At 39.0% G+C, this 14,985-nt stretch overlaps 1 protein-coding gene across 1 annotated transcript in view; it reads left to right on the top strand.

The window, feature by feature from the left end:
* The window catches only part of GRIN2A (glutamate ionotropic receptor NMDA type subunit 2A), a 295,359-nt gene that overhangs the window by 145,793 nt on the left and 134,581 nt on the right, over positions 1–14,985 (top strand). The window contains exon 3 of the mRNA XM_054040963.1: positions 14,089–14,681. Within this exon, the coding sequence (XP_053896938.1) occupies positions 14,089–14,681 (593 nt within the window). The remainder of the gene's footprint in view (positions 1–14,088; positions 14,682–14,985) is intronic.

Genomic DNA, 14,985 nt, shown 5'->3' with positions numbered 1-14,985 from the left:
CCTATTCTATATAGCAAAATATTTATGCCAAGATCCCAGCAGACAGACCAACTCTCTGTCTTTGTGCAGAGAGGTGGCATTGAAAACCACATGACATGCAGATTTGCGGGCTTCTTTCACGTATGGAAAATTATTCCGTCTAAGAGGGAGAATACTTTATCCTACATGTACCACCCATTTAATCTTCAGGGTTAATTGATATGCTACCTTGTACATGGACCACAGTCACTTTTAACCAAACCTTGGCCAGCCCACATCCATTCTTTCTATGCTGCATGTACTCTCAGAGAAGTGACCATGTCCTCATGCCACATTTTCTGCTTGACAAACTTATTCTGTTTTTTCTTGTGCACACAAACTGACCACTTGCCAGAATTTAGCCAAAAATGTAAATGTGGATGAAAGTCTGTTAATGAAATAGACACGGCAGAGGCAATTAAGAGAATAAAAACTTTGTATACTGATTCTCTACCTGCAGAGCTACCCTTCAGTGAGGACACAATTAATATCCTGAAAGTGTCTTAAGCCATCTCATTTAAGCTTTTTTTTAAAGGCAGCTTTTGAAGAATTCTAAATGCGATTTGTCTGATCTCTCTCAATTGGACTGATGGTAAGTAATATAAATTTTAGCTTTTACAATAGTTTCAGGTCCTCTTATCTACTCTCATCCAAGTTTTCTGAAACAGCTTGAAATTAGATTTTTTTTTTTTTTGTGTGGTGAGGGTTATGAAACTATGGTGCACATCTGAATTGCTGAATAACTAACTGCCTATTATACTACATTGTGGAATCCTTAATCATACTGGAGTGTGTAACTCACACTCCTCCTGGGTGTTGTCCCATCTAGTGGGGGGGAGGGGAGGAAGAGAGAGAGAGAAATGAGTCTGCTCTACAGCCTTACCTAATAGGCAGTTGACTCCAGAGTCTATCCTAAACTCCAGAGTTAGGATTACCAGATACCAACTGTGAAAAAACGGGACGGGGGTGGGGAGTAATAGGTGTATATATAAGAAAAAGTCCCCAAAAATGGGACTGTTCCTTTAAAAACGGGACATCTGGTCACCCTATCCAGAATCTATCCTCATCAAGGGTTATGCAATCAGGCCCTGTGTGCAAATCTTACTCTCACTGTCTGCAGACTAAACTAAAGTCCTGTTTAGTGTTTGGCATGTTCAAACTCTTCTGCTCATTTGTCTGTTAATGGGAACATCTAGCAGCATACATTTAGATTCCAAAAAGAGAGGTGTGGAACCTCAGTGATGGCTCTGTTGGGCCCTCTTGCTGATTTAGTTGTCTCATTTTCAAATAATAATCTGAGGCCCTTTTCATGGGCTGACATTCATTTCCCTCTCCACATTCATTTGTCACACAACTCTAAACACTTAAGTGGTGTTTTTAATTCACCATTTTTATTTATACTTCAGTCTATGCCCAAAGGTAAAGTTTGGTCATGACCAGCTCATGAAATCCACTGTGTTTCTCAGAGTGGTTGAGATGATGCTACAAGGAAAACAATTCCTCACACAAAGCAACAAATGGTATATTCCAGCTGTTCTATACCTGACACCTGGTTTCATGTTTCTGTCATTACTCTTCATTCAGAGTATTTTGTTTTTGTGGCGAGACTGGGGATTAATAAATCTGACATGTACACAAGACATATTGGCCAGGACATGAATTAAAGGAAAAAATGCTACCCATCTATTAGAGGGAATGACACAGCCTGTTATCTTCACAATAGTGAAGCAATTAGTGTACAGAACTACACTATGTACTATGCAGTTTGAGTGTTTGATCACACAATATAATAAAATGAATGACTTTTCTGATATAGGAGACTTTTTTTGGACAAAGCAGAACAGAAACATGGAGCTTGGTCTCAGTGCAATAATGGAGTACCGTTTTAAATGTCATCAGCCTCTACACCTTCTTGTACTACACTTTTCATTTTAAAACCACATCAGATTTTAGCACTTACACACCCGTTCTGTCTGAATGTATTATCACATTCTGTAAATGCACATTTGTAACAGTATTGTTCAAACATTGGAGTGAAACAGCCTCTCTATTCAGATTTTAGTCATTTGAAAGACTCAGTTGGGGCCTCTTTCAGTAGGAATGGTTTCATGCTTTTTCTACTAAAGCCAGGTAATCTATTAGAGTGAAGTATGCCAAAAACATGATCTATAATTGAGGATAAATAATTCCTGCAATTAGTAAGAAGTTTATATTTTAAAAGATACTAGTTTATGCTTGTTTATTCTGAGCCTGTGTCTTGTTTTTACAAAAAAAAAAAAAAAAAAAGCTCCAATGTTTCATATTTGAGAAATCGAAAAGCTGTTGAAAATGATCTTTTATCAGGGTTTTATTAGACAGGTGAGGTTTTCTTTTAAATTATTTGTTATTTGCTGCATAGTTTGGATGAATAATCTTTACAAATGGGTTAGTTTGATTATTCCATATATATGGTGTACAATTGGTGTCCTGTGTAATATTTTTAAACTGGAAAATAGGAATGAACAAAAATGGACTTCTGGTCCCAATTTTCAGAAAAAATAAACATTCATGCTAAAATTTGCAAAAGCTGTCAGAATCAATGCCTTATATTTTTATGAATACCCAGTGGTTGTCTAAATAATTGTGAGTAGTGGATGATCCACTAATCATAGTGAGCCCAAATTTCTGCTTTTTGTTCATGAAAATATTTGTGAAGTTTTGACTGTTTACTGAGTTCTAATGATGTCTCCAGTGTGTTGGTTAACTTATAACTTCCTGGTAGGACATGTTAGAGCTAGCTGATCATCGTCAGAAGTAATGCCTTTCAGAGGCAGCCATTTGGCTGAGATTGCACAGGAAGCATGGTCTTTGTGAGCAGGCAGTGGGTCAGGAAGCTCAAGTTGTGGGTCAGGGATTTTGCAATTTAGGACCATTCATATTGTGAGCATTGCTTTATAGCAACATCTGTCCTCTCGACAGGCAAGAAGATTACAAATATTAATGAATCTTCCCACACTTCAGTTGATATTTGTTCTCCCCACTCCCACCAATGTAGCATTACTGTCTGAGGTGCCTTCCAATTGCTCGGTGTGGTGATGGTAGCACAGGGGCAAGCCGGCAAGGACTGCCCTAGGGCAGCAGAGGGGAATGAGCAGCATGTGTTGTGGTGATCTGTCCCACTGCCTGCAGCGGGCACACCAGTATTACCGTTAATTGCTTTTTGACGCTTTTGGCTCTGCTTGGATGCATCTACCCTAACTTAGAGTGGCCATCTGTGGTTTTATTGACATCTGTGGGAGCAGAAGCGGCCCTTCTCTGGCTGATCTGATCTCTGCCCATTTAAATATTTGCCATTTCACTGAGACTTCCAACAAGGCAAATATTCACATTGTGGTGATGGATGCTTGTCCACTGAAAAAAACCACTGATCTCAGTTCATGAACTTTTAGTTTAAAAAAGAATTTAAATATCTCCTAAAGCATCCAGAATGGTGGCTGCAGTTTCACATTAGGCTGTAGTTTCACATTAGAAGCGTAGACAGAACATGAGTGGCAAAGGCATAAGAATTTTTAAAGATTATATTTTTTTGCTTTTCTAATTTTAATTTCATAATTTGACCTGTGCCGCCTGCATGCTGAATACAGCATTGGAAAACAGTCGCCTAGAAGAGGAACCGAGTGGCAGCCAATACCATTTGATGGAGACTCTGTGATGCTGCTTTGACTGCTTTCCAAGCTTACCTCTTCTCTGTTACATGAATAAGCAATAATTGAATGAAGTTGAATAATACATCTTAGTAAACTGGATCTTCCTCTTTCTGTGCAGAAGGGATGGATCTGCTCATGGGTACGGGGTGAAGGGATCTTTGTGGGGAGGGGTTGTCCTATACCTGGGGATGGGTGCAGTATGTTCACCATCATGTCATCAACTGCTTTAACTTTAAGATGGCTTCAGTCAGTATTAGCTCTTAAGCAGTATGGAACCCTCCTTTTTGCGGGCTAGAATGATGGTTCCTTAGGCAGCTCTGTTGCCAAGGGATCAAAGGGGAGCTGTATAGCGGTCATATAAGGCCTGGGCCTGGAGTTTCATAGTTTCTAGAGGCCAAATGCTCTACTCCAGTGGTTCTCAGCCAATGGTACATGTAGCTCTGGGGGTATGCAGAGGTCTTCCGGGGGTACATCAACTCATCTAGATATTTGTCTAGTTTTACAACAGGCTACGTAAAAGGCACTAGCGAAATCAGTACACACTAAAATTTCATACAGACAATGACTTGTTTATACTACTCTATATACAATACACTGAAATGTAAGTACAATATTTATATTGTAATTGATTTATTTTATAATTATATGGTAGAAATGAGAAAGTAAGCAATTTTCCGATAGTAGTGTGCTCTGACACTTTCGTATTTTATGTCTGATTTGTAAGCAAGTAGTTTTTAAAGTGAGGTGAGACTTGGGGATATGTAAGACAAATCAGACTCCTGAAAGGGGTACAGTATTAAATATTTGGCTAAGCTCATTAAGAAGAGTTATCATCTTTTTAGTTTTTGTCCACCATTGGAAACAAAGTACTGGATTTGCTAGACCATAAATCCAACCCAGTATAGCATATGTAGTCCTCCCTAGAACTTTTCATTAAACCTTCTAAGTAAAGAAATAATGAATGTGATGGGAAAATATTGTGATCTAGGCTTGGTAGCTTGAGTTCATTTCTAGCTTCCCTTCATTGTTTTCATGTCATGTATCCATCCTGCATATTGCAGGTGAAACATTCTATTTTTTTTGCTAGAAATAAGAACCACCCCTGTGTATATTTTACCTTTCCTCAACTCGATATGATAGATATAGTTCATAGCAGAAAAATCCTTGTTATGCACATAAAGCTCTAAATAACATGAATCTATGTAGGGCAGAGATGCTTCTGCCCAGAGTACTATTTGCCAAAAGGGTATAATGCCTGAAAGGTCCCTTGAAGTATGACAACACTATTCCCAGAAGTATTGCATGTGCAAGTCTATGCATCCTGAAATGAGATGCCAACACTGAAACATTGATTTGTCAAGGAAAAGGTGTGGGACTGCGTGGGTAGATTCAGTAGATGCAGGTAGTGCAAATTTTTATCTGCATATATCTACATTATAATTATCTTCCCTACCATCCATCACATACTGTAGCATCAAACGTTAATGTCCTTGGCTAGGTCTCATCTTGGCACGTAGAACACTTCAGAGTCATTGTTATGTATCTGTATCTATCTGAATTTTATCTCCTCAGCTTCCCAAGTGAGAGTTCTGCATCTCATGAGGATGCTTTAGCTCAGGGTAATGGAACGTTTATTTTACATAACAAAGACTCCATTCCGCTTTCCAACTATGTAAAACAAAGCTTTTCTTCAGGAAGTTCATATTTTGGGCTATGATGAATCAAGACTCCACAGTGGGCACTAGTATAAAACTTCTAACTTCATTGTTGTTCTTCAGCATACTGGTTACATTCATACTGTCAGATTTTATTAGATGACGTATTCTTAAAGCCTCTCTTGCCTTGAGCTAGTCTGAGGTGCAAAATTTGATGTACTTGGTACTTGTGGGAAATCATAAGAACATACAAACGGCCAAAGTGGGTCAGACCAAAGGTCCATCTAGCCCAGTATCCTGTCTTCTGACAGTGGCCAATACCAGGGCCCCAGAGGGAATGAATAGAACAGGTTATCATCAAGTGATCCATCCCCTGTTGCCCATCCTCAGCTTCTGGCAGACTGAAGCTAGGGACACTGTCCCTGCCCATCCTGGCTAATAGCCACTGATGGACCTAACTTCCATGAACTTATCTAGTTCTTTTTTGAAACCTGTTACAGTCTTAGTCTTCTGTAGAAGTTATTTGCATCTGAAGTTGCTTTTGAGGGGATGGTGTTGGCCTGCTCCTTATTATATACCCCAAGACTAAACACCCTCTGCCAGACTGAAAGGCTAATAGTTCGCTTGGAGAAAACACACCCGCTTGTTAAACAAATCTGCTGGTTACATATTAGAATAGTATTTCTTTTTTAAAAAAAAATCATGCTGCTTTATTTTTAGTGGAAGTTTTGATTAAATCTTCTTAGTTATTTGTATAAAAGGTGCGCACAGATTGAGAAGCCTTGGTTAATTACAGTTTTGAATTTTCTTTCACCCCCTACAAAAAGGCAATGAGAGAGATTTTGGAATTCAGCTCAGGCAGAATGTTTTCAGATGTGAACCTGATGTCCAGTGACATTTGTTTTTATAGCAATTCAATTCCTGATATTCATACCTTTTCATTAGTGCATATAGTACTCTTAGACAAAACTTATCTTAAGGAATGCCTTTGGGCCTGATTCCGTTGCCACTGAGGTCTGCTGCAGATTGTGTTAACTTGGGGAGTAAAATCAGACTCTTGACTGTAGCATACTTGAGTGTGAACATGGCATTGTCTAAGTGTTTTTGACAGTGTTTACAGGGATTGCAACATTCAAGTTCAGCTCCTGCTTCTCTTAAACCCCATATATAATTCTTCACAAATAGATTGTCTAATTCAGATGTTTTTACTTGTAATTTTCTGACATGGTAATGAATATATGAAACAACCTTTCTGTAACTTCAGCTAATGTCTGAGCTGTAAATCAGTAGCTTGACATTGGATAGAATTTTCTTTCCAACTCCATACCTTACCAGGTAAGAGAGAGGAGTAATGCTTTATAAGATCTGTTCATTCTTCAGTGTCAAATATTTCATCCAGATGATTGACTATGCCCACAGCACCACTACTGAGATACTGAGAACAGTCTACTTTTAAGCCCCCTTTCTGAGTTTTAAGTTCATTTACAGTTGTTATGTGGCCTGAAATGCTCAGAGCTGAGTGACAGCTCTCTGACACTGCATACTACAGAAGGACAATTGTTTAACCAAGATTGTTAGCAGGAGGAGTGCTTGATTTCTTGACACAAAAGCACATTTTTTTTCTTGTTTAATTGATCTTGGTAAATCTAGGCCAAAACAGTAGGTGTGACACTGAACCTCCCCTTAGTTGTACATGAGCTCATTAATTAAGAGCACTTTTAATGAAGTGCAGTGGTGGCCGCGACTGCTACTGCTTTTCAGCCTCAGTTGGAAAGTGCCCATTTACAGTTGACTGTCTGCAGCACTGTAGCAGCTGAACCTGCACAGATTCTTCATACGGTGTTTCTGTTCCACGACACAAGCTGTTGTGAAAAGTGCACAGAATTGGGCTGCAAGGTGTATTTATTTTACCCTGGTTTTTATGTTTACCTTCTTACGAATGGGTAAGGCTCTAGCTTCCCTAATGGTAGAGCTTCACTCTCTGAGAGCAAGAGGGTACAAATGTTAATCTCTTTCTATTTTTTCTATGATTGAGAATAATCCTTAAAGCTCTTTAATGTCACTCCTTTTCAGTATTCCTTAACAATTTGTTTGCTTTCTTGATTGCTCCATAATGAATAGATATTGTCAGTGGATGATCTTCAATGACACCTAGCTCTTCCTCCTGAGCTGTATGTTAACTTAGAACCCATCACCACCTAGGAGTAGTTCAAACTATTCCTTCCAATATACCTCTCACTCCTCTGCTTTTAATTCATATGCCATTATGTTTAGCTGCCTACCTTTGTTTCTCCTGACGTGCCTCAAAATCCTTTTGAGATTTGACTAATTTAAATACTTTTGTAATCTGCAGGTTTTGGTACCTCACTTTTAATCCCTTTTCCAATTCATGAATAAATGTATTAAATAGCACAGGTCCTAGTATAGCTCTTGGGGCATATTGCTGTTAACCTCCTTCCATTTTGAAAATTGGCCACATATTCCCTATGCTCTGTTTTCTATCTTTTAAATAGTTTCTAATCCACAACACAACGTTCACTCTCACCCGATGGTCTGCTTAATAAGTGTCTGGTGAGGGACTTTATTCAGAGGCCTTTTGAAAATCCAAATAAATTGTATATACCATTCCTCCCTCACGCGGTATATCGTTGACTCTGTTAAAGAATTCAATAGTCTGTGTTAGCGGGAGGTCAGTCTAGAAGATCATAATGGTCCCCTTGGGCCTGAACATCTGTGAATATGGATTCTAATAGATTCTCGTTTTAATTCCCTGCAGACGGCTGGCAATGGCAGTGTATTTTCTTTTGCTGGAGCAGCTTCATAGCAGCAGCCCTCTCAATTTTTGAACAGGGATTAACTCTCCTCCAAACATTTGTAATAACTGATTGAAAAGTTATCAGTGAAAGGACATAATGTGCAAAACTTTAATTGTGTCCTCAATGAACTCTGAAGTTTGTTGAGGTGTTGGCTATATTGCTTGAAATAGAGAAGAAGCTGCTGTAAAGGGACTGATTTATTTCTCTCACTTTCATAGTATCCTAGATATGCAGGGCTGGAAGGGACCAGTTGAAGTCATCAAGTGCAGCAATCTGCAGGAAGAAGTAAACCTAGACCATCCCTGACCGGTGTTTGTCTAACCTCATGTTCTTAAAAACCTGAAATGATGGGGATTCCAGAACCTCCTTTGGAAGCTTATTCCAGAGTTTACCTACCCTTATAGTTTAAAAGTTTTTCCTAATTTCTAAATAAATCTTTCTTGCTGCTGAGTAAGCCCATTATTTCTCGTCTCCAGTGGACATGGCAAACAATTTATCGTGATCCTCTTTACAACAGCCCCTAACATATTTGAAGACTGAGGTCTCCCCTCAGTTGTCTTTTCTTAAGACATGCCCAGTTTTTTTAACCTTTCCTCAGAGGTCAGGTTTTCTAAACCTTTTTATCATTTTTGTTGCTCTCCTCTGGACTCTCTCCAGTTTGTCCAAACTGTTCCTAAAGAGCAGTGCCCAGAACTGGACACAGTATTCCAGCTGAGGTCTCGCCAGTGCTGAATAGAGTAGTGCTGAGTAGAGTGGGATAATATATATATACAACACTCCTGATAATACACCCCAGAATGATATTAGTCTTTTTGAGGCTGTATCACATGGTTGATGCGTATTCAATTTGTGATCCACTTTAACCACCAGATACTTCTCAGCAGTACTACCACCTAGCCAGTTATTCCTCATTTTGTAGTTGTGTATTTGGTTCTTCCTTCCTAAGTGACTTACTTTGTATTTGTCTTTACTGAATCACCAATTCTCCAATTTGTCAAGGTAATTTTGAACTCTAATTCTCTCCTCCAAAGAGTTTGTAACCCTCCCAGCTTAGTATCCTCCACAAATTTTATTAAATATGCTCTCCACTCCATTGTCCAAATCATTAATGAAAATATTGAAGAGTTCCAGACCCAGGACTGACCCAGCTCCCTCTTACTACTTGGAATTACTTTCATTCAGGAATGGGCCGGGGTGCCCCAGTAGACTTTAACCCCTCCTAAAATTTAGGGTGCAGTTAGTTCTCCAAGTTCTTTCTTGGACCTGCAAGGGTCAGCTGGCTGGTCCCTTTCCCTCAATTTATATCTTCAGGGTCTTTACTGCCTCCTTAAGGTATTGAGACAGTCCACAGATCCAACCTCCTCCTAAATCCCAGGTAAGGATCTTCACAAAGGCACGGATGGTCCTCTCCAATCAATCTACAGCAGTGGGAGTGGAAAATTATCCTATAGAAGGATGCAGCCTTGCGATGCTCTTTCATCAAGTTCCCAAGCCCATCATTGCTGGGTTACCATGTATCTGACATGAGTCTGGCTGGGTCTGTCACCAGGTTCAGTAACAGGCTGTGTACTTCCTGATGTTCTCTTTCAGCCATCTTTCATTTTCTCAAAAGTATTTTTCACTTAGCCTTTTCAGTTGAACAGAAACTCTAACTTGGACTCCAGTTTCCACTGTATGAGCAATCACTAACTGTTCAGTGTGAAAACCCAGAAGGTGTGCACCAATTAAAAAAACATGATCACGTCCAGTGGCCAAAACGAATTTCTCTGCAAGAGGTGTTTTACGTTGTTTCCCATTGTTTCAAGATGGTGACATGTCTTACAAACTTTAAACGTTATATTCCTTTATTGGAGGAACATAAAGGAGCAGAGAAAAGTGAATTGTACAATGTGCAGAAGCGATTCTTCAAACTCATCCATAACATGTTTTTTATTTGCTTGATTTTCTGCTATATATAAAACTAATGACAAAAATGAGTTTTAACTTCAAACTTGAATGAGTGCTGTAAAATTAAACTTTACAAAATCCCTTTACTTATTGTTAATTAGATAAGTATGTGAAAAGAACCCATGTTATGAAACAGGGCTGGCTCCAGGCATCAGCTTAACAAGCAGGTGCTTGGGGCGGCCAAGGGAGAAGGGCGGCACCTGCGGCAATTTGGGGGCGGCAGGTCCCTCCTGACTCCCTCTAGGAGCGAAGGACCTGCTGCTGAACTGCCACCGCCAATCGCGGCTTTTTTTTTTTTTTTTCCAATTGCCACCGCCGATCACAATTGCGATCGCGGCTTTTTTTTTTTTTTTTTTGCTTGGGGCGGCAGAAATGCTGGAGTCGGCCCTGTTATGAAAGCACTAGTCTCCCTTACTGACTCAATAAATATAACAAATTCTGCAAACTCCCACTGGAAGTTTTGCCTGTGTCTGCCTGAATTTTATTCAGAGATGTTTCTGACTGAGCTATTACTGATGCTCCAACAAAAATGCCCAACCTATGTTCAGCAATTTTATATTTTTGATAGGAATGTGCTTGATTAAGCTATAGCATGCTTTTAAAAATCCTGCTTCTCTGGTCTTTACTCCTTGAAGTAATAAAAGGAGATGTGGCATATATTTGTAATGCACGGGCGGGGGACAATTCCACCCTTTACCATCTTCAGACTTCCCTTGGCCTTTCCCCAGTGCAAAGTTTTAAAACAGCGAAAGTAAATCATGATATAGTTCTGACTCTAACTAAAGTTACACTCCCCTTATATTTGAAATGAATGGGCCAAGGTCAAGTTAATTCTATAAGCTACAATATCTGGTTTTTGAACCTGATCCTCCCCTTTGGGGAGTTTTGCATGTTTACGGACTATTGGATTAGGCCTACAATTTCTCAGCTTCACCAAAATGATAGCTTTTGCCAAATAAACCCTGTGCATGAAATGTCTGAATATTTTCCTTATATGCACATACGTATTTCTTGTAGGTACCATTGAATTTTTAAAGGTGTCTGCCTGCAACTTTCCATCTTACTGCTATCCTGAGCTGTAAGTCTCCAGTTGTTCTTTAACTGTGCTATTAGGTCGTGCTCCCATTTTAAGGTAGTGGCAAAAATCATTCAGAGCACATTTGGCCAGATCCTTAGCTGGTATTAATCAACATATCACCAGTGAAGACTATGGAGTTATGTAGATTTACAGCAGCTGAGGATCTGGTCCACAACATTAATGCTAACACACTGAATGCTCTGTAGCAAAGTTCTATCTTATCCACTTAATTATTGTTTTAATCAGCTGGACCATTGGATGCTATTAATCGCAAATTGCTTGTTTGAAATATCTGTGGATAAGTCAAGTCAAATTTGTTAAAAGGCTACCCAGTGTTTCTGAAATCATGAATGACCATGGAAGGGATTGTGACAGTAGTAATTATAGCTGGGGCTCTGAAGGTCTATATGTGCACATTAGAAAGGGACACATTTGTAAGTGTCCGTCTGTGCTGTATTGTGGCTGATAGTCTGTTCATGTAAGTCTCCTTGTTCTTTGGAGTTCCCTGATGTGCCCCCAGAGTCTATGTAGCCAATGGCCCTTGCACAGATCCTTCACTTGGAGAAGCAATTCCATTATGCTTATAGTCATGAGTGGTACATAGGGATGTAGTGAAAGGATGTGATGGATTTCATCATCAAGTCTATTTACATATTCTAAGTGCTATTATTTATCTATTTTATTTGTACATAGAACGTCTTTTTGCCATTGCATCTGAGCACACCAAGGATAAAAGAAAATATCAGTCACAGTTTAGAAATCTGAAAAACAAGAAAGCAAAGAGAGTGCATTAGATTTAACTGCTGGTTTGGTAATATTTCGCCAAATAGTTAATCACTTGGTTATTTACTTTGTATTGGAGAACTAATGTAAAATGAGATTAATGAAAATGGTTTTGGATGTTTAATTCCTTTTGGTGTAGTGATGTGAAATGCTGACTCTGAATATATTTTCAATGTGCTCAGTTTGTACGTAGCTGTGAGTATCCCTGAAAGGAAGACTTCTTTAGATTTATAATTGGAGTCCCTGGGGAATTGCTCGTATAAATGGTCAGCAGTAAAATATCCCATATTTAATTCTCTCCCCACTATGCCTCATAGTGTCCTTAATTCATCAACTTGGATTTTACCCAAATCTATTGGAAGGCTAGCACTGGCAGTCACAATACCCTTTTTGACATGACAATACCTGCCAAGGCAGATGATTTAATTAGCACCAGTGATGCACACATTGTTGCCCTAGCTGGCTTTTTTCATAGTTCGACCCTATGGTAGGATTTGTATTGGGGTTAAGCCCTAAAAAATCCTCCTGTTGGGTACTTAAGGCTCTAAACGTAATAACACTGCTTGCCTCCTTAACAAACAAAAAGTCTCAAACAGCTGTGCAGAGGGTTCTCTGCATGGAGCCAGTATAGTTCAGTGGACGAGTACACAACTGGGCATTAAGGGTCCTGAGTTTCAATTCTGGTTCTAACACCAACTTGCTGTGTGATTTTGATCATAGATGTATCTGTTACAGTATCTCCTTCGGTTTCCCCATATGTAAAATAGAGATAATAGTTCTTAGCTGAATTCATAAAGCACTTTGAGATAAACTGTGCTATATGTTTGTATTAATAATTAGAGGAATGACTGACACTTTTCTAAATATAGTGTTAGAAGCCTTGAACAGCCGATATATATATTTAACATGATGGTCTGTGCACAATATCAGTGTCTGAAAATGAAATAAATATGTCCTGTTGTACCACCGGGGATAAAGTAAAATTATATAACTGGTGGTATATGCTTTGATAATCTAGTAACCTTAATTTGTGTAAATTTAGAATATAAAATCCAAATAGAAATTTAGAAAATGACCTGTCCATGTATGAAATATTAGATGCCTGTAAAAAGTTTATTTTAAAGTACACACAAGTATCGTGGTATAAGTGGATGTCTTTTGTTAGATGATATAAACACAAAAGGCAGACATAAGGAAAATAGAATGGGCTGTGTCAAATGTTGTGACTGAGAATATAAACCTAAGCAAGGCAAACTCAAGGAAAGTGTCTGATGGCAAATTAAGGATGCTGTTGTGTCCACCAGGACAACACACACAGATGCAAGTTATAGAATGCAAGGCCATTCTTCAAATTTACTTCAATTTAACTAATCTCATGAGGACTGGAACATGTTGCTAGACACTCCTAGGTTATCATTATTATAAATCAGTAGTCATTATTTTATTACTGGATGTAATACTATTCCAATTGGAGATGGGCAGAGTGACCTGAATGTAATGTGATGAGTAGTGAACGCAGGGTATGTGAGTACAATGGGTCTGATTTTTAGAGCTGCTGACAGCTCCCATTGAAATAAATGAGATTTGTGGTAGCTCAGGCCTGTGTGTACAGTGTTGCTTCATACATATGCAATAAAGCTGATTTCCTTTTGATTCATAATCCATGTAAATAATCCATCTGGACTACACTGTTTCACAATAAGATTTGGTAAATCTACATCAATGTGGTGGAGTTAATTCATTCGAATAGTGTAGAGATCTATATGCTTCATCAGTAACAACTAGTTTGACTTATGTCCTTTACCTTCAAGTGCTTTGAGAAATTTCCCTAGTAGATAACTAGCTGCTCATGTCATTTTTCCTAAAGATTTAATCAGCCATTGCAATTACTGAAAGTTGGTGTTACTGACTACAGGAAAACAGCAAAATCTGCCTGGTTGCATTATATGTAAAATGTAAAAAAGATACTTTGAACTTCACACACTCACTGAAAGTTAGAGAGGTAACAAGGATGGGCCTTAAGAGGACAGAAGACACAGACACTCTCTCTTCTTTGAACATCAGTCCAATTATAGTAACCTTTCATTGTCTTTTGCATATTCTAGGATGTGATGTCCACATTCTTCCAGTTTGGGGCTTCTATCCAGCAGGAAGCCATTGTCATGCTGAAAGTGATGCAAGATTATGACTGGCATGTTTTTTCCCTGGTGACGAGCACCTTTCCTGGATACCGGGACTTCATAAGTTTCATCAAGACCACAGTGGAAAACAGTTTTGTGGGCTGGGACATGCAGAATGTGATCATACTTGATACTGCCATTGGGGATGCCAAGACCCAGATTCAGTTGAAGAAAATTCATTCATCTGTTATCCTGCTTTATTGTTCCAAGGATGAAGCTGTTTACATTCTTGATGAAGCCCGTTCCCTAGGCCTTACAGGCTATGATTTCTTCTGGATAGTCCCCAGCCTGGTTAGTGGCAACACAGAAATCACTCCCAAGGAATTTCCTTCAGGGCTAATTTCAGCATCCTATGATGAATGGGACTATAGTTTAGAAGCTCGGGTGCGGGATGCTCTTGGGATTATCAGCACAGCTGCATCAGCCATGTTGGAAAAGTACTCCTTCATTCCAGAAGCAAAAACCAGCTGCTATGGACAACTAGAGAAGAATGAACGACCATCTCACACGCTACACAAGTAAGACGTTCTACTTTTTTCCTAGACTGTACATGGTTTTGATGATTATTTTTTTCCAAATTAGTACCAATATATTTCCTTGTAGCAAAATAATACTTTTTATTAATCCCTTCAGCCTCTTTATAAAAGATATGCTGTATTTGTTGTTTGTCAGAGATCTCCAGGGGAACCTACAGAAAGGTCTGGTATGTTGTTACTTGTACTATTCTATGCATGGAACTGATGCCATGTTCCTTGCACTAGAGAGCTACCATCTCTTTGGATTTGGTACCTTCAGAAATTTGGTTTCAGCATAGTGGGTTGG

Source organism: Malaclemys terrapin, chromosome 10, assembly GCF_027887155.1.
Source record: "Malaclemys terrapin pileata isolate rMalTer1 chromosome 10, rMalTer1.hap1, whole genome shotgun sequence".
NCBI lineage: Eukaryota > Metazoa > Chordata > Testudines > Emydidae > Malaclemys > Malaclemys terrapin.
This window is presented reverse-complemented; position numbering and strand designations above follow the sequence as displayed.